The sequence below is a fragment of the Phoca vitulina genome, unplaced genomic scaffold (genome assembly GCF_004348235.1).
Source record: "Phoca vitulina isolate PV1807 unplaced genomic scaffold, GSC_HSeal_1.0 scaffold18, whole genome shotgun sequence".
Classification (NCBI taxonomy): domain Eukaryota; kingdom Metazoa; phylum Chordata; class Mammalia; order Carnivora; family Phocidae; genus Phoca; species Phoca vitulina.
This window is the reverse complement of record NW_022589721.1, coordinates 30,927,819-30,947,652: the sequence shown is the minus strand read 5'-3', so window position 1 is coordinate 30,947,652 and position 19,834 is coordinate 30,927,819. Positions and strand designations below refer to the sequence as shown.

General features: G+C 52.2%; 1 protein-coding gene across 1 annotated transcript in view; it reads left to right on the top strand.

The window, feature by feature from the left end:
* COL22A1 (collagen type XXII alpha 1 chain) overlaps positions 1-19,834 on the top strand; it is a 247,120-nt gene that overhangs the window by 67,439 nt on the left and 159,847 nt on the right. Inside the window, exons 8-12 of the mRNA XM_032416080.1 lie at positions 628-708; positions 1,804-1,920; positions 5,168-5,212; positions 7,431-7,493; positions 10,300-10,338. Of these exons, the coding sequence (XP_032271971.1) occupies positions 628-708; positions 1,804-1,920; positions 5,168-5,212; positions 7,431-7,493; positions 10,300-10,338 (345 nt within the window). The remainder of the gene's footprint in view (positions 1-627; positions 709-1,803; positions 1,921-5,167; positions 5,213-7,430; positions 7,494-10,299; positions 10,339-19,834) is intronic.

Below are 19,834 nucleotides of genomic sequence, written 5' to 3'. Positions count from 1 at the left end.
TGTGTGTGTACGTGTGTTGTGAGGGTATGTGCACGTGTGTGTGTACATGCCTGTGTGTGTTGTGCGGGTGTGTGCGGGTGTGCGTACGTGTGCATGTGCACGAGCGTGTGTGTTGTGTGTGTACGTGTGTGTGTGCATACGCATGTGAGTGTTGGACACCAGAGCCCTTGTAAGTCACACTAAGGGACTGTGTATTCAAGGGGGTGATAAAGGCACATTTTTACTTTACAAAGTTGACATAAGCAACCATGTGGGGATGTCTGGAGGGTTGGAAATGGGGCACTTCCCGGAGACTTTCGGGGCCTGTCGTGAGAACACCCAGGAAGGGGCTCTCAGAAAGCACAGTCACAGTGCCCGGGGGCAGAGGTGTCCGGGGAAGGATTCGGAGACTCAAGAACCAGCGCCATCCGTGCCGGCAAGCCCGTAGCCTCCAACCTCCTCGCTCTTGGGTTGTCCCTTCTAGAAGGGGGTGTGTAAGCAGGAGATTTGTAGGCTCCCCTGAAGCTCAGCCCAGGGAGGGACCCCGAGGAGAAAGCGGGGCCCGACCCCTGCGCGGGCCTACTGGAGGCATGGAGGCTTCGGGCTGCCGAGTCCTCCAGACTCACTCTGACCTCATGTCCCTTCCAGTTTGACCTGCAGCAGATTGTGATTTATTGTGACTCCAGACACGCAGAATTGGAGACTTGCTGTGATATCCCCTTGGGCCCGGTGAGCAAACTCCTGCATGCAGAGGTGGGGAGGAAACTGGTCCTTGGCCTCCAGAGGGACGGGGGTGTCCAGGTCCTAGGAATGGGCATTCAGGGGTCAGAGGGTGCCCACCCTCAGAATGTGGTCTGAGAGGAGTCCAGTGACCATCTGGGGCTAGGGCTCCATTTCCTGGGCCCCCAGGATGTGGGTTGGGGGCCAGGCAGGTCTCCCTAGGGGGCTGCCGTGGTCCTGGTCTTATCTGACACCACCAGTCTGCAGGCCAAGCAGTGGGGCCCGGCTCTGGGGAGGAGAGGCCGAGGCTGGCAGCATGGCCCTGGGAGGGACGGACCATGCTCAGTGGATGGAGGCCTGGCACACTGGGTTGGTCGGCAGAGGGGAGGAGGGGGCTTGCAGGCAGGACTGGAAAGATCGAGAAAACCCAGAGTTTTTCCCCCGACCCTGGACCTCTCTGCATCTGCCCCCTTTCAAGGCTCTCCCTCCCCAACTTCTTTAACAAACCCCAGTCCCAGGGCTGCTTGGAAGGTGGTCTTAGTGACAGAGCCCGCTTCCTGGGGCAGAGGGGTGACGTCCACACACGGTGCTCAGTGGCCCTGTGCCCAAGACATGGTGGTGGAAACCCCCAGCGCTGGGGGTTTGGAGTCAGATGGGCCTGACTGTGGACTGAGCAAAAGAGAGAAGGTCAGATGAGGGCCTGGACAACAGAGGGAAGGGAGGTGGGGAAGTGGTGATGGTAGGGAAGCACATCGTTTCCAAGCACCTGTTGGGTGTGAGACAGTGAGCTGTCCCATCGAATCCTCCTCACTGCATCACAATGGACCCACCCTTGTCCCCATTCTGCAGAGGGTAACACTGAGGTTTAGAGGGGTTCGTGGTTCCTGCAGCCGCTGAGAAGCAAGCGATGTGGCTGAGAGCAGGTTGGCCCAGGCCCTTCTGACTCCAAGGCCTCAGGAGCCCAGGACCTGCTGCTGGGCATGACCCGACCTCCCCTGCACTCAAGCTCAGGCTTCTTGGGTTCCTGGTCCCTTGCCTGCTGGGGAGCTGTGCTGGGTGAAAAGCCAGGTTCTGACCTTCTGACTCACTGCGACTTCCTTCCAGTGCCAGGTGACCGTGCTGACAGAGCCATCACCCCTGCCCCAGCAGCCTCCCACTTCCGGCAGTGAACAAATCGGGTTTTTGAAGACCATCAACTGCTCCTGCCCAGCTGGAGAAAAGGTACCCCCAGCAGTCTACCCTCAGCCCCCAGCCCGGAGCCCCCGAGCTGAGCAGAGGAGGTGGGGATTTCTCATCATGCACCAGGGTGGCCAGGGCAGGATGGCCCTGGGCTCTGGGGGACTTGCAGGACAGGGAGTCCTTCTTGTTCCTCGGACCTCTTGTTTCTTGATGTTCCAGCTCCGAGGAGGGGAGCCCTGAGACCTGTTAATGTTTTCCTGGAGTTAATGTATCCCCGAGGTTTTCCTCACCCCTGCTGCTATCTCTCCACTCATCAAAACAGACCTGGTTTGCGAATAAGACTCTGAGGAGGTGACATACAAGTAGAGTTGTGTATACCTAGTTTCTAATGTACAAACTAGTGTTTCTGCGAACACCACCGGCACCATCCACTAGCCTAGATTTAGTGTCTCATTGAGTGCCCGAGGCCTTCATCTGTCCTGTTTTCCCGTAGACCAGTGGCCTTTTTGATAAGTAAGAAGAAAGAAGTCTTCTACTGTTTGAGCAGAACAAGTTAACCAAACACACAAGGATGATAAAAAGCAGAGCTGTGCTGGGGAAGGTCCTGGGGGTTCTGCCAGAGCCCATAGCCCGGGGCCTTGCCCTGAAGCCTGTGGTCATATCCCGTGCTGTATCTGCCCTCCCGGCTCGGGGCCAGCATACAGGAGGGGTTCAGTGGCTCTGTACGGGGCTGAGCAGACAGGAAGGAATGTGAAATCACAGTGGAGTTCACTGGAATGGACACACTTCCAATGCACATGTCCTGGCTGGCAGGCTCCCTCCCCCCCTCACCTTGTTCTTCTTCCCCTTCCCTCCTTCCTTTCTACCCAGAGAACCAGACCTGGGGAGACAGGGAGCCCCCAGGAACTCTCAGTCAGGTGAGGCTGCCAAATGCTGGCCCAACTTGCTGACAGGAGCCGGCTCAGCCTGGCTGTGAGCTGAAGTTTTCTCTGGGCAGGTGTGAAGGGGAGGTACCTTGGCCCAGTGCCCGCTGGGTTAGAATGAGACACGTCAGGTAGAGAGCCAGGGTGAGCACCCAGGGCTGGACCTCAGCCCCTCCCCTGTCCCTGGGTTTTGAATAAGAACCCCAAAGGAGAAGGCTAACTTGTTGTGAGGTTTGGGTACTAGCCCTGTGTGGACAGACTGCTGGGGTGGTGGCCAAAGCCAGTTCTGCCCTGGCCAGAAGTTTCCCTGAGCCAAACTGTGCCCTGGGCATGTCCTGCCAAGGCTCCTGTGGCCCCTGGCATGGGGGAAGGACCCCTGGGAGGGAAGTCTAGACTCAGGAGTCTCTACCTCCTGTTCCCATGTATCTTCCCACTCAAAGACCCCCAGGCACTCCCCTCCCACCCCCACCCCCACCACACCACCCTATATGGTCACAGAGGGTCCCCAGTTGTCTTTCTAGCACCATCTTTCTCCGTGTTGCTCCCCCAATTTCCAGGACACCAAGAACTACTGGTTTCTTGGAGGGGTCACAACCTTTCTTGTCTTTGGGTATTTGCATATACAGCATCTGTCTGGATCCCCTCGTTTATCTGGCTCATGCCTGCTCTTCTCTCAAGATGTCCGCAAGGAATGTTTTCCTGAGCACCTTGTTGTCTATGTGATTTCCCCCCTCCCTCCCTCCAGCCCTCCCTCCCTCATTCCCCATGTGGCCATGCACCTGCTATGTCCAAGACCCCATGACCCATTCCTATCCCTGGGCTGCCATCTACCATAACAGTGATCACATTGGACTAAAAATGTCTACCTGTTTTTACTTCCATAAGGTAAGTTCCAGATGCAGAGATTGGATCTTGACACGTCTGTATTTTTAGCCACTGATCGTGTCTAGCCCAACGTTATTAAATAGTGGTTGAACTGATGGATACGTGGATCAGGGTGTGAAGGATGGTGGGCGGATGGTGGCAGGACAGCTGGTAGGGACAGATAAAGGAACACACCCTCTCTTGCGGGCAGGACAAGGGCTCGCTCTTCAAGATGATCAATCACCTTACAGATTCTCAGCCTCAAACTCTGGGGGGCATCACCCAATAACCCATTCCTTTATTCCTCAACCACCCCTTCTATCTGAGAGTAAACAGTAAGCACCCACTGTGTGCTGAGCACTGAGGTTTTAAGACACATAGCACATGATCTTCAGAAATGCTTCAGTGTGTGGTCTGGCTACCGTGCCCAGGAGAGCAGAGGTGCACCTAGCCTGGGGTGCTCGCACAGGTGGGTGCGAAGGGGGCCTCTTCTGCCTCCCACACGAAAGAGCTTCAATAAGCTCCTCATTAAATAGGGCTGGCCTCTGTCTCGCCATCTTCAATTCCATAGACGATGTGGCACATGGGGGCTCAGGAGATTTGAGTGTTCTCTCCTGGGAGGAGGCCACAGGCAGACTTGGCTTCCAGTGGTTTAAATCTTGGATTCAGTTTACAGAAAACTTCCATTATTCTCCTAGGTCAACGTGCCTCTTGGGTCCATGTTTCCATCTCTAGACCCAAACATGGTTCGTGTGAACTGTGTACCAGACATTCCGATGGGCACTATGTGGGGTCAAATACACAAAACATTATTTACCTCCATTTGCGTGTGTAAATGACATCTATGAATGCGTTAAAAAAACAAACTTGTTCCTGAACTAGCTGAGTACACAACCGCACCTGGGGTGTTTTTAGCGATGGGTGGTACGCACACATAAATGGATACGGTGTCGCTTCCTTTTCACTAATGTGGTGAGATTTACACGTGGACGAGTGTATGAACCGTGTTACATTGGTTTTTAGTGTGGCAGTATTTACACGCACCCACAACTTAACAGATCAGAATTTTCAATCTGGAAACTGGATCTTTTACACAAGCAGCATGTGTGTGAGCAGGTGAACGATGGTTAGAGGTAGGTTACAAACATGCATTGCTTTGGTGTCTGGTGACTAATAACTATGGGAACCATTAGCGGGCCACGTGATAGTTTGACCTCCAGGGGTGGCAGTGTCAGGGAAAAAGTAGCCCACGGGGTACCATCTTGTTTGTCCCCGTCTTTATTCCACCAACAGCCACATAGAGGCGACACCAAAGTGTCCCATGGAGTTCAAGAAGAGTGGTTCTTGGCTCCAGGAAACCTTGTCCCGCTTGCTGGCCATACGTGGCTCATTCAGAGACTGGCTTAGGGGCCTGTGGAGGGGTAACCGACTGCTGAAGGCAGAGGGCGTGGGGGAATTAACTAGAGTCTTACTTCTTGTTTCTTTTGTCCTTCTTCCTTTAGGGCGAAAAGGGCTCTGATGGCCCCATGGGACTCCCCGGCCCAAAGGTCAGTGCAGGTGTGGCTCAGGGTGCTTTGGGGCCCAGGTTCGCCTTTGCTGTGCTCCCCACGTGGAGGCGAAGCGTCGTGCTGGATGACTAGTCTGTGGTGTTTGCCTCTGAGCCAGTGGCGTGAAGTCCGGAACCTCTGTTTCTGAAAACCTGAGCTAGAAGGGGTTGGGTGAGAAAGTCCTGGCTCCCATCCCGTTTGCTCCAATGGGCTAACCTCTCCGTGGCTAGCTAATTCTGTGTCAGTCCTTTTAGTCCTCTATATTCCAGAAACTTTGGGGCTTGGGCTGGTAAGAGTCTGTCTGTTTAGACTGCACGTAAGGTTTCTTTAAGTTGCATGAAATTCTTTCGGCACAAATTTTCTGAACTCACTCGTTGCTCAAAGCCAGGTGCCTCCTCGAGGGGCCCCGCTCCTCAGTCATGCAGCCACCTCTCTGTCTCCATCCCTCCTTAGGTTATTAGCATTTACAGAGCTGGACAGAGCTGTCTTCTCACATCCTTAACTTTGGTCTCAGAAAGCTGAGACCCAGAGAGATGAGAATTGCCCGTGGTCACACGGGCGGGTGGAAGAAGTCAGCATGATCCAGAGGCCATTACCTGGTCTGGTGTGTGAAAGAGGGGCTGAGTGTGGTGGTAGAAACACCCTGAGGTGATACCTTTCTCTTCTCTCTCTCTCTCCCTTTCTCCCTTCTCCCCCTTCTCCTCTCTACCCCCACTCTGCTGGGCTGGGGAGCCTGGACACACACACACATACCCCTGATGGGATCCCCTCCCGTGGTGCCAAAGGAGAGCAGCTTCGGGTGGTCCAGAGTGCCAGGTGGTCCTTTCGAGAAGGAGCACAGGGGTTCCTGCCTCACTGAGCACCCCCTGGGCAGTAACCTCAGCTTCTCGGCTGTCAGAGGGAAGAAGAGAGCAGAGGTGTCCGGGGGTTTGTGGAAGTGTTAAGTGGAGAACATTTGTCTGAGGCAGTGGTTGGTTACTGGATGACCATGTCGTGCTGTGATTGGACAGATCCAGGGTTGAGAGGTGACCTTTGCAGGGAGGACAAGGCAGGGGGAGGGAATGCTAGGGAGGGACTCGGACTCAGCCACCTGGACACCAGCCTGGCTCCCTTGGAGATGATTTGCAGTCCTTGCCCTTCGGCCCCACAGGTCAGATTGTCCCAGCCCGAGATTAAGACTCCAGGGCAACAGCTGTGGCTCCCAGTGGCCCCATTTACCCAGATACAGCTCAGGTCTGGTCAACAGTAATGGTCTGGTGACTCCAGGTGCCAGGGCCCATTCTGGTGCAGGGACGTTACAGTGAATGAGAAAGCCCTGTCCCCAGTGCTCACAGGCTGGTGGCAAGAGAAGAGTGACAGAAAAGAGTGGGATCCCCTGCGGGGAGAGCCAGGGTGGAGGGGCCCCGGGGTCCAGCAGGATGCATGGGAGCTGCTTAGGATAAAGAAGGCAGGGGAAGGGCATGACAGACCAAGGGGGGCAGCAAAAGCCAACTAGCTGTTTGTCCTGAGAGTATGCAAGGTGGGAGTAGACCCAGATGAAATTGCATAACAAGAGAAGAGAAAAACAGACAAAGTTGAGGGCTCCCGTGTTGGGCGCCCATCCTGTTTGGATTGGCTCACGGCATGGTAGGAGACTGCCCCAGTCCCGCACTCGACCCTTGGTGAATTTTCTTCCCTCGCAAACACTGTTTTCTCCTCTGCCTGCCCTCCCTGTCTTCATGGAGAGTTGGGAGGGCCCAGGGCATACAAATGGCGTAATCAGGGGACCCTGGTTGAACTCCGGCGGCCTTCAAAGCACCTTCGTGCTTTCAGTCTTATGTGTGCTCAGGACAGCATGCCCATTTCACAGAGGAAGAGCCCAAGGCCCAAAGAGTAATGATGTTCTCACAGTAAGCAGCAGAGCGGGGGTTTGAACCCTGGGGCTTCTCACGCCCCTTGTGGGGCTGGACCATTCCCGGGCACAAACACATGATGCGTTCTCCCACTCACTTACTTAGGATGTCCTTAGTTGTGGAATTAAGAGATTGGGGAAATTATTTAGATGCTTCCTCCTTCTCCGGGGGTGGGAAGCATGGCCTCATTGCGAAGTTGGCAGGGACAAAATCAGCCACTGCTGGGGCGTCGAGGGCCAAGTGGGCAGTGGGCAGTGGGCAGTCTGAGTGGGGGAGCCCCGTTGGGGGACCTGACCCAGTGCTCCTCTCTGGTTTGCACCCTGCAGGGGGACATGGGAGCCACTGGGCTGGTTGGAGCTCCTGGACTCAAGGGAGAAAAAGGTGACATGGTGAGTATAGGGCTGGCGTGGGAGACCCCGGGCTTCCCCTAGGCATGCATGTCAGCTAGAATGCACCAAACACCTAGTGGGAGCCAGACATCGAGCCTCACACTGCCCTTGGAATGGAGCCCAAGCTCCTCCCTTGGGCACGGGAGGCCCACCAGAGGTGGCCCCTGCTGCCACTCTAGCCCTGTCCCACACCAGCCCCGCTCCTACCCCTGGATTCTGGGTGCCCCGATTGGCAGCTCGGAGTCTCCACACTGGCCACTTCTCACTGGCCGCTGCACATGCTCTTTCCTCCACCAGGAAGAATTATACTGTTTTTCCATGCCTTATTTTCCCCTCCCTTCCCCTCTCTGGCTCGCTCCTATCTGCCCAGATTCAGACTGAACTGTGTGTGGTTCTCCAGGATATCCCTGTGACCCTCAGGAAAAGCAGCAGGGAGTGAGGTGATGGGGCACAGGGAGTGGAGAAGCAAACACAACCTGCAAAGTAGCCGTCACAGTGACAGTCAAAGGACAAAGGGGTATCATTCTTAAAGGAGGAAAGGCAGATATTATGACAGCATGTCAGCAAATACAGAATATCAGTAAAGAGAAGTTTCTAAAAAAAAAAAAAAAAGACCCCAATGGAAATTTTAGAGCTTAAAATTATAACGGAAAGGAAAATGGGGATCAGTGGAGAGGCCCAATGGTAGGTAGGAACCAGCCTCCTGAAAGAAAGAGCCAGCATTCCAGCCACCAGATCAATAGTGATTCTGTAATCTGAAAACTAGAGACAAAGAGTAAGGCCGGAAAATGAACAGAGCGTCGGAGAGTTAGCAGAATGCACCAGAATGCACCTAATGGGGCTGCCAGGAGGAGAGAGGAAAGGAGCAGAAAGTGTATTCAAAGAAATAATGGTGAAAACAAAAATCCCAAATTTGGTGAAAAGCAGTAATCTACACATTCAGGAAGCTCAGTGAGCTCTAATCAAGATCACACAAAGAGAGCCGTTCTCAGAAAGATTGTAGCCCCGATGCCAAAAGACAAAGAAACTTTTGAAAGCAGAAAGAGAGAAAAAGGAGTCAGCGTGGACCAAAAAAGGCCAGTAAGATCCTTCGCTGACTGACTGTCGGGGGTGACGGAGACCTGAGTATATAGCGGGATGACAAGCTCAAAAGCATCATCATGATAGTGTGCAATCGGGCATGAAACAAGCAGGTGTAGTAATGGCACAAGATTGGGGGAAGAGGGACTGGAACCAGGTAAGGAGGGTTGTGTCTATAAATCTCACCGGAGGAAGTATGAATTGGAAGTAGGTCGTGAGAAGCTGAGTTGTGTATGGGAAACCCAAGAGCGACCTCTACCGAAATAGTTCAAAAATATACGGTAGAAATGCCATAAAGAGATTAAAACATAGCACTAGAAAATACTTAATGCAAAAACAAACAAACAAATAAACAAAAGCCGTAAAGGCGGAATAAAGGAGCAACAAGACAGGAGGCAGAGATGAAAATTTAGATGGCTTACGTGAAACCAGCTACATCAGTAATCACGCTGTATTTTCAGGCTGGACATAAAAACAAGACCCAACTCTGTCCTGTCTTCAGGAGACATACTTTGGATTCAAAGATGCAAATAGGTTGAAAGTAAAAGGATGGGAAATAGATATTCTGAAAATAGAAAACCGAAAAATTGGGAGTGACTGTGCCAATATCAGATAAAATAGACTCTAAAACCCGACGTTAGCGGAAATGAAGAGGGGTGTCTCAGAACGATCAAAGTGTCAGTCTTTCAGAAATCAAGAACAGTTACAAACATCTGTGCACCTCACAAGAGTCCAAAATACGTGAAGCAAAAAGTGACAGAATTGAAGAGAGAAATAGGTAAGGCAGTGATGATGGTTAGAGACCCTAGCGCCTCACTAGTGATGGATAGAGTAGCCAGGAAGGTGGAGAAACTGGGACTCTCAGACATCGCTGGTACAGAATGGTGCTACTGCTTTGGAGAACAGTCCTTATCCTTAAAAGGCTAAACAGAATTACCGTGTGACTCAGCAATCCTCTTCTTAGATACATATCCAAAATAAATGAAGACATATGCTCATACAAAACCTGTGGGGAAATGTTCAGAGCAGCATTATTCATAATAACCAAAAAGTGGAAACAACCTGAGTGCTCATCACGTGGTGAGTGGATAAACGGGATGTGTGTTACATTCATGCAGTGGCATGTGGTTCTGCGGTAGGATGGAATATTGGTACATGTCACAACATGGATGAACCTTGAAAACACTTTGCTGAGAAATCACTGGGTGCAAAGCCAGCAGTAAGAGCCCACATATCGTATGATTCTGTGTATATGAAATGTCTAGAGGAGGCAGATCTACAGAGACAAAATAGATTAGTGTTTGCCTAGGGCCGGAGGTGGGGGGCATGGGGTGTGACCACTAACAGGTGCAGCGTTCTTGCTCAGCTGATGAAAACATCCTGAAGTTGATTATGGTGGTTGCTGCAAAACTCTATAAATATACTAAAAACTATTACATTGAATATTTTAGGTGAATGATACAGTAGGTGGATGATATCTTAGTAAAGCTCACAAGGGAAAAGTTACAAGTATAGTAATATTGAATTGTTGGAAAAATTAAATGGGGTACTACCCCCGAGAATGAACGCTCAACAAGTAAGGGTTATCATCTTGTTTGGAAGCGCGTTCGCAGAGCTGATGAGAAAGCTTCCGACCTTTGCAGACCCCAGGGCGCTGCTACCATGTCTGATGTCATGCGTGGAGATGTTCTGTCGTAAACCTGTGCCTCCTCCTTTCCTTTTCTAGGGCAGAGGGCCTTTTGTCCAAGGAGAGAAGGGTGAAAAGGTAAGCATTTCCCTTTTATCACTCCTCCGGGGGCTGTGTAGCTGGCCAGGGAGCAGGATGGGGTGGGGGGTGCTGCCTGGAAGCATCTGAGTGGAGAGAAGAGGTCTCCTGGGCGGAGCAAAGAGGCTCAGTGCAGGTGCTCCCCTGACTTGGGCAGTTGAAGCGGATGCAGTGGGCAGTGCTGCCCGGCAGGGATGAGCATGAGTGAGCACAACCCGGCGGGAGTGTTTGTTTGGGCCGTGGGTGATTGACGGTGCTTGGAGCAGAGGGTACTCGCTGGGGCTCATAGGGAGCAGGATGCAGAGCTGCCGAAGGGTCTGAGGACCAGCGTGCAGGGCAGTAGATATCCGGGCATGTCCAGGCCTCGTCTGCAGTGTGGGAAGGCATCGAACGGTCTGCGCGTGGTCAGACGTGCTGGGAATGTTTGAGTGTGATGTGCCAGGTGGGTGTGAGGGGAGAGACCAGAGGAATTTGGGGAATCGCCAGAAGACTTGCAGAAGTTTCAAGGGGAGATGGTGAGCAGCCAGACAAGGCAGGCAGGCCCGTACGTGCTCTCCCCAAATATGAATGTTGTACCTTCTTTTACCTTCATCGTAAGCAGGACAAGCCCAACGGATCCTAGGACATAGGGGTTCCTTCTGAGGAGGAAAGCTTTCTTGCGTTGTTAGCCTGTGAGGAGAAATAAAAATCAGAGCGTCGCTAAAATGCTGTTTTTCACTCCCACCAGCTATTAAAAATGTACTTTCCGTGTCCCAGGAGAGACAGCCACAGGACTCTCGGGCATGCATCTGCGCTAACTAACATCTCGCCAGAGCGCGGGCTCAGAAGGCAGTGCAGATGGACCCTGGAGGATTTTCCTCCACCCCTCATGCAGGGCTGTACATGCAGGTGCCTTTCTGTTCCATTACCGTGGAAACAGTTCCACGTGGCCAGCCCGTTCTCTCCCTGTAGGTCCCCTCTCATTGCGTGCTTTCACTCCAGAGATGTACTCTGTGGAGCTAAATCAAGGATGCACAGAGTGCCTACCCCATGTTTCACTCCGTGTCATTCATAAGTGAGACTGGAAACAACCATGTGCTGTGGAGCGGGCAGAGGGCGAACTGCGTTACCGCACAGCTAAATGATGCAGCGGCACTCGGGAGTGCCAAACCACATTTCAACAAATAATTAATGACCTAGGAAATGAAAATAATAGTTTGTTAATTTTTAAAGCACATGGGAAAATATACGGTATGACCCCAGTTTGTGTGTGTGTGTGTGTGTGTGAGCAAGAGACAGAAAGAGATTGATTCTGGAGGTGGAGCCCCTTTGTTAAACAGGGTGGCCATGTGGAGGGTATTTATTTTCCTCCCCTACTTCTCTGTGTCTTCATTTATTCCACAGAGAAGTTCTTTTTTATCCCCATTGGAAGCACAGGTGCGCACACACACACACACACAGTAACTCCTACACAAGGATACAGAGCAGTCTGAGAAGCTGCGGGATGGACACACAGCACAGTGTGACTTTGCCATCAGTTTTCCAGTCTGGGTCTCCTGACCTGAAAGACGGGGCTGGTGGTGGCCACCGTCCATGGTTCCTGTGTGGCGTAAAAGCACGGCACCTGGAGTCTAGGTGCTCAAGTTCAGCAACTGCTTTTAGCTATCGTCGCTAGCTTGCTAGGTTCCTGTGGGCCCAGAGCAGGATACCCAGATATTCCTGTCAGGATTGGGGCTGCTGGAGCCCTCGAATCCAGGGAGCTGGGTCTGGGCGATGCTTGCTGGGTGAACCAACGTGTGTCTCCTGGACCAGCATGTCCTCTGACTGATGAGCTGTCCTCCTGTGTTGGTGTCACCAGGCAGGAAGTGATGGGCCTCTTTCTCCTATGAGCAGCAGGTGCATCTGGGCCTTGTCTGTGCTGGTTTAGCTCAGAACGGGCAGCCTTATTCTCCTGGAGGGTGCAGGCCCCTCCCTGGTGGCCCGGATCCCTGCCTGCAGGCCCACAGTCGGGACCTGCCAGGCATGGCGGCAGCCAGGGAGACCTCCTCACATCCTCGATGCGGCAGGACAGATGGGCAGCAGAACAGACTGTAGCACTTCCAGCACTGTCCTTGGTTGACTTTCTCTTGCAGTTGAACATTTTTAGCAAACTCTGAGTCTAGATTCTGCCACATATTAGCTGTGTGATTTGGGGTGAGTCACCTCCCTCTCTGGGCCTCTGCTTCCTCATCTGCAAAAACGAGGGGGTGGGATGAGATGATGCATAAAGGCCTCGCAGGCGGCGGCTCTGGGATTTGGTGATCAGCCCACCCCAGCCTGAGCCCCTGGGGCTCTCTTAACTCGTAACTTAGAGTCTTCTGCTTCGCATTACCCCTTGAGGATGAGGTGAGGCCAGTGTGGGTCAAGGGGACCGATAGAGTCCACAGGAAAGAGAAGGCCACGGTGACTAATGCACTTGGACAGGGCCCAAAAAACTGGCTTCACTCGAATATTCTCTCCAGAGCAGTTGCCTTGGGCGAGGGGATTGGATGGACTGGAGCCCAGTGGGCCCAGGAATCATATTTCTCTGATTGTGGTTGTGTGTCTTATATTTCTGGTGTGTAATTAACCACTGAGATGATGTGTGTTGCCCTTCTTGAGGGCCAATGTGCCCCATACCTTATGTCTCATGATGAAGCCAGCGCTTTAGAGAGGGCGCAACTTATGCGCATTTCACAGATGGGGAGAGCAAAGCTTAGAGGTCAAGTGACCAGCCCAAGGTCACAAGTTAGTCGGATGATGGGAAACACAAACTCTGGTTATTACTTAAGTGAAGGGAGGCTGCGGGGCTGATTGAGGCTCCCCTTCCCCAGCAGCTGAGGAAACCGGCTCTCAAAGAAGGTAGGTGACTGGCCCCAGGTCACACAGCTGAACAGCTGCTGGAGCGCTTGGCCTCCTGACTCTCCTCGGCTCCCCTGTCAGATGCCCAAGACCATTGTGTGGTGCCATGTTCCTGGGCTGCTTCTGCCCCTTGTCTTGGAAGCTAGCCTCCTCTCTGGTTCCCATATTCACTGTGGGGTCCTTGGGGCCAATCTCCCCCAGTGTTTTAATATATATATGAAATCAGGCTAAAGTAAGGGGGACAGCCTTTTAGGGGATGCTGCCCACAGCCCAGGCATTGGGACCATAAAAGGAGAGGAAGGGAGGATGAACCTCCCAAGCATCTGGGAGGCAGCTGACGTTAAGTACGCGCTTGCCAAACGAGCGGATTGATGAGTGGATGTCTGACCCCCGCCATCCAAGACTGAGGGCCAGCTGGACCCAGGAGGGGTCGCCGACTGCAGAATCCGGCTCCGCCTCGTGCTAACCGCATGTCTGTCCTGGGGCGACTCTGAGCGTCAGTTTCCTTTTCTGTAAAAGGGGAAAAGGGAAGTATCCCGGTTCCACCACATAGAACTGGGTGGGACTAAAGGAGAGAAGGCGCGTGAAGGGTGTGACGCAGCGCCTGGCACAGGGAGCGCTCGAGCTGGTGATGCTGTTTCTGTTACACCCGCAATTTCCAGTCACTTTGCAGCTGTCTTGGTGGCGGTGATGAGGGTGTAGAGCCCCAGCCCTGGGCTGGTCGGGACCATTTCCAGTGGAGTCATGGGGAGCAGGGAGGGGTGACGACCTCTGTACTCTCCGCCCTCGGCTCTTCCCTGCAGAGATTGACCAGCACAGTGAGACGCTGGCATGAGGGTTCCTTCCGATGGGCACTGAGCCATGGACATGAAGTCTGTAGCATTAGCCGGGTCGTGAGCCCCACTGGTAGAAAGAGATTTAGGAACAACAGAAACAAGTCCAAAATGTGAGTTTCCGGTGAGCATCCTGAGGGTCCTTCTGCTCTGGGGACCAATGCCGCCAAGGAGGAAGCCCAGAGCTGCTCGGTTGTGTCCCTTTCCTGGGCCCATAGCGCCCTCTGGTGTCTGCAAGCCAGCACGTCCGCTCCAGTTTCTCTCTGCAGGCCTCCTGCCCAGTGGGACTTTGGGGACATCTCTGCCTCTTTTCCTTGCAAATCTGGCATCTGGGAGGAAGGAGGGAAGAGGAAGCCTTGGTTTTGTGCTCACACGTGGGCTCAGGTGATGGAAAGAAAGCAGGTTTGGGGAGCTGGGCAGACATGGTTTGGATCCCAGCTCTGCAGTGGCCGAGTGATCTTTGGCTGGTGTCTTCTCTGAGAGCTTCAGCTTCTCATCTGTAAAATGGGAACATTGATACCTACCCTGTAGGGCTGTTGTGGGGATTATAGGAGGTTGATATTGAAAGCACCTGGCTTCGTCCCTGGCACGTGATAAACACGTGTAAAAATCTGTCCCTTGTCTTTCTTGTCTTTTCTGCTAGAAGATATTGCTAAAATCCATACAAGAGTGAATGTGTTTCTTTAATAGATAGTATTTAAGTACCCAGTATGTGAGAGAGGAGGTTGGGCCCCCGTCCAGGCGCTCATTCACCTGTTCTGCAGAGGAGGCGTGCTGAACGCAGTCATGCCATCCAGAGTGTGATTCTTCCTACTGGTCCCTAAGGAGCCAGGTTGTGGCCTCCATTCCCCACGCTGTTTGCACACTGAGGACCCTGCCTGGGCCTCAAGGGACGGAGGAGCAGAGGATGGTCACATCAGCAGAGCACCCTGAGGGTTTCCTAGGATACTTGGTGTTCTACTGTGGGGGGTGCTAAGAAATGAAACCAAAAAAAAATGTCTAGGAAATTATCATGAGCATAATTCATATGAAGGGAGAAACAGAAGCAGAAACAAAATTACCACAAGCTGACTCTGTTTTTTTATAAGAACTCTTGACAACTACAACAGCAACGAAAAATGGGAACAACCTAATGGAACATCACATTACAGAAACCAGATGGGCACGAGTGAAAATTAGGAACACCTTGCGATAGGGAGCTAGGCATGCAACATAATGCAAATAAGATACAGCCTAGGAAGCCCTATGTGCTCGCTCATAAAAGGGCGCGTGCGCAGGGCAAACCACCAGCATACTGGGGTAGTGGGATTTGGGGTGTTTCATGTGTACTGTTAATTACTCATCCTGGTGTTACAAGGTCTGTAAGCATTTAACCAAAGACTAAGTCCTAATCTTAACATGATGAAAATCCTTTTAAGTATAGGATCTTCACAACTGTTTATGCGGGAAATCCCAAAGTGGTGTGATTTTGGAAAAAGCGCCCTGTCTCCCAGCACAGGGGTCTGCCGAGCACTGGACGGCAGGACGGCCGGTGGGTCCAGAAGGCAGAACGTGGCAGTGGCTGAGGGTCAGGCTTTGGGACCCTGGTGCTGCCCCCTCCTGCCGCATAACTGTGGTGCATAGGGAGGGTTCTCCACAGTTCTTGGTGCCTTGATTTCCTCGCCTGTGCATGGAAGATACTAGAACCCACCATGTGCTCTCCTCAGGCGGACGTGAGGGTCCAGTGAGGGTATCTGGGAAAGAACTTTGACGGCACCTGTTAAATAATGACTTGGGCAAGCATTAGCAAGAATCGGGTGCCAGCCATCCGGGCCCCAGCCTTTCCCTGAGCACGGTAATCAGTTCAAGCACATTATCCAAGTTAGCTCAAACCAGACAAACTCAGTACTTCTGCCTCGAAGCCCAGAGACAGAGGTTCTTTCCCCTGGGCCCACGGCTGTGAGGATGGAGCCTTGACATCCCTGCCTCCATTTTGCTGTGGTGAAATGAGCCAGTTGGAGCCGGGTGAGGTGATGCTCAGAGGTCGGGCCTATTGAAATGGATCCTTATAAGTGATATTGCTGAGTGATCGTGCCCGCAACCTTTCCAGCTGCTAAGATACACGACGCGATGCATTTCCCGCCAGCGTTGTCCTCCTTATGACCAGCAGCTGGTGTTAATGTGGCAATTAGAGTGGGGCTGGGGTGTGGGAGGGGGCCTCAGGCAGGAGGGGCCCGGACCAGGGCGGGGAGGTGGGGCAGGGCTCCAATTCCCTGGAGTGGAACACAGTAGGGGACAGCATAGGGAGAGGGCTCTGCAGCCCCTCCTCAGCCCCGATCACGCCCTATAGCTACCAAGGGCACCTGAGACCTACAGGGGATGAAATTGGGGCAGAGTGTCCTGTAAAGCCATGCTTGGGTCAGCAGCTCAGCACTCAGCAGTTGGTAGAAGCGAAGAAACTCAGAAACGACAACCACCAGAAAGTCCTTCCTTAAGCATTTCCACAGAAATCCATATGGCAATAAATAAAAGCTCATATGGATTTTGTGCTCAGATTTCACGGTGTGGTGCACCAGAAAAAATATGGGAGCGAATATCAGAAACTCAGCTGAATTTTATTGGGCTGGCTGGCTGGGTAGCAGACAGAGTTTTAGGTCACACAAACATCAGTTCCTTGTCTTTTATGGTTTTCTTCAATCCTTGCCGGGATCATAAGCCTGACAAGACCAACGTGGTAAAGGAGGAATCTGAGTCCAACAAGTAGCCCAGGTGCTGCCTTCTAGAAACTTCAGCTGAATGTCCTAAAGAGGATGCCAGAGCCATGAGCAGCAAGCCTGAGTGTCCTACCGAGTGTCCTCGCATAGGAGAGTCTTCATGTGCTGGGCCATCACAAAGCTAAAGAAGATGCCACATGGAAAACTGAGGAGAGAGTCCAAGGCCATCATGATGAAATTAAGAAGGGTTGTTGGGAAGCGAGGTTCCTAGCAGTCAGCAGAGGCAGCCTGATCCCCAGGTCTGAGAAGAGCAGCAGGTTCTGCACATGGCCCTCGAGGACAAAGCAGGCCCTCCACTTCGCTGTGGACCATGAAGCATCCAGCCTCTCAGGAAAGGCAGCTGGCTTGAGGGACATTGGGGGCCCACCTGCCGAAAAGTCCCTTCCAGCAGTGGGGGAGGGCGCCTGGACTTCCTCCGTTCCAAAGAAGTGTCCTCCTCTGGCTTACGCTCGCCATCCTGTTGGAAACATGCATGTGCGCGTGAATTTGCGTTTTATGTAAAATGCCGTTGTGACAAATCCCCTGTTGACCACTGCTCAGCGCCACGTGTTACGTGGCAGATAAAGTCCATGTATTTGGAGTGCACTTCATACCTGCTGTGACAGGGCCCCAAGAGACCCTTCCTCTGCATGTCTCCTTCCAATTCTGGGTTCATATTTCCCGGGGCCTTGTCTCAGTATTTCTCTCCCTGGAGACTGGTTTCCTCCTTGTGCATCCACCATTGCCCTCTGCCTCTTGAAATACTAGGGATGCTACTGACCCAGGAACCTTTGAGCCCTCATGCATGGAGCCAGGCAGTCCCAAGGGCACCTTCTCATTCATTCCTTCCAGTGAGCACAGGTGGAAGGTGGCATTCTCCCCATTTCGTGGAAAAGCCACTGGTACTTGGAAAATACACACATTGATGTTTTCACTGTAAGAAGCTATAGGAAGAGGACAATGTAGTTTATAATATCTCTGGCTTGTTCAAAATCCTAACAGCTATTCATTTAGGGGCAGGCAGGGCTCCTGGGGACTGGGGAGGGACAGCAAAATGAGGGACATGAGCCTTGAGGTATGATTAATGCAAGCTATTTGCACCTGATGGCAAAAGTGGGGTGCTCAGAGGATGATGAAGAGTGTCCAGGAGAAAGTCACTCTGGCCACTGCACAACTGATAGGGCAGAGCTGGTAAGACCTGGAAGTGATATTCCCATTCGAGCCTGGTCTTAGCTCACCGAGGGCCCTTTCTGTGAGGCAGTCACAGCAGTGCCTGGAGCCCCCTGCAGGGGACAGCAGACCAGCTCTCACAAAGGCACCCTTCTGATGCCAACATGACAGACACACCGTGGGCTGTCTGCAAAGTAAAAGGACAGATCCTTCCCCCCCCCGCCCCGAGCTAGTTCTTCCTTGGGTGTCTTTCCAGGGCAGGCTTTATTTGAAACTTCGAGATGAGATTTCATGGAGTCTTTATAGAATGGATTGCAGAATTGGTGGGGAAAGAAGAGTGCCAAATAGGGATTTTCTTCCTGGTGCCTCTTTTCCAGACCAGGGCCCAAGAAAGGTCTCCAGAAACCACAAGATGCTTCTACACATCAGGGGTTTCTGGTGTAAGTGAAAAGTGCGGCACAACAAGGGGTAGTGGGCACACTTTCATTTCACTGATTGTTTCTGAGAATGGGATGGAGACATTAGCAGTAGGAGCCGTGCAGAATTCAGTGGCCAACCTGTAGTGACTTTATATGGAGTGGTGTGGTGACTTGGTCTCAAAGAAAGTGCCACGTAGTGGAAAGAATCATAACTGCTCTTATGGAGCTCTTGCTATGTGCCAGGCTGTTTAATTTAGTATCAGCCTCCTGCAACCCCTCAGGGAGTCTGGGGCATGCCCGAGGTCACAGAGTGACCCACTCCTATCCATTGCATGGCCACTGCCAGCTCTCTGCCCTTCCCTGAAAGCAGGGCTGGTATCTGAGAAGCCTTGACCCTCAAAAACCATGTCCCTCACTTCCCAACAACCTTCTTAACTTAACCCTCAACTTATTTTATGTAACGACTACATCGTAGAGCTTCTGATCCATAAATTGTATGTGTGTGTTTGTATGTGTGAAACTTCTAAGATATATTCATGCCATTGCCTCTAGCTCTGGGTCTCTTTCCCTTTGCTCACGGCTGGCTTAATCAGCAGCCCCATCTCCTATTCTTAGCCTGTGCGTTAATGTGCATTATTCATGGTTATCGAGTTGGATAACTGTGGTTGAAGGCCTTCTATTTTTATAATAATTAAAGGGTTTCGGGGAAAATGAGTTTAGCTGCTTATGTGCCCTCAAGTAGCCTTGTGGGGTTGGGGCCAAAACGCTGAGAGAATCATGGCGCCGCAGACTCTGTCCATGGTGCTGAATGACATGTTGATGTTGGGAAGCTTTGAGTTCACAGGATCTCACAGCCCCAGGCAGAGCTGGAATAGGAAAGTCTGTACCTTTCCCCACCTCCATCTGACACTCAGGCACTTGCCAAGCTTAATGGACCAGTCACAGGACCTAGGGCTTTGTATAGGAGGCGGAGAGTATTTGTGGGAAGAGCAAATGCTGGGCTGCTGGACAGTGGGACAGGGGGTGGGGGGAGAAGGGAGGCTGAGGGCATGGCCCTGGACACAGACTGGCGGCTTCTGACCCCGCTCGGCCACATGGCAGCTGTGGACCACCATGCAGTTCCTTAACCCCTTAGCCCTTACTTTATTTGTCTATAAATTGACAACTATACTACTATTCGTCTCAGAGGGTTGCTGTAAGGACGAAATGAGCTAATGAAAATAAATGACTTCTATTTGTAAAAAGTGCTCATAAATGTTAAGTATAATTACCATTACACCAGTGTAGTGTTCCATTTTTTATACACCAGATGACGTCTTCTGTGTCCTGGGCATTGGTGAGGTCTTATCCCCAGGGACAGATGACAGCTGGAAAATGTCGGGGTTCTGCCTCCCCCCCCCAGGGGGGCCTCTGTAGCTCTGCAAGCCTCATGAAGCCTAGAGAGTTATTAGAAAATGTGCTCCACGTGGGCTGATCACAGTAT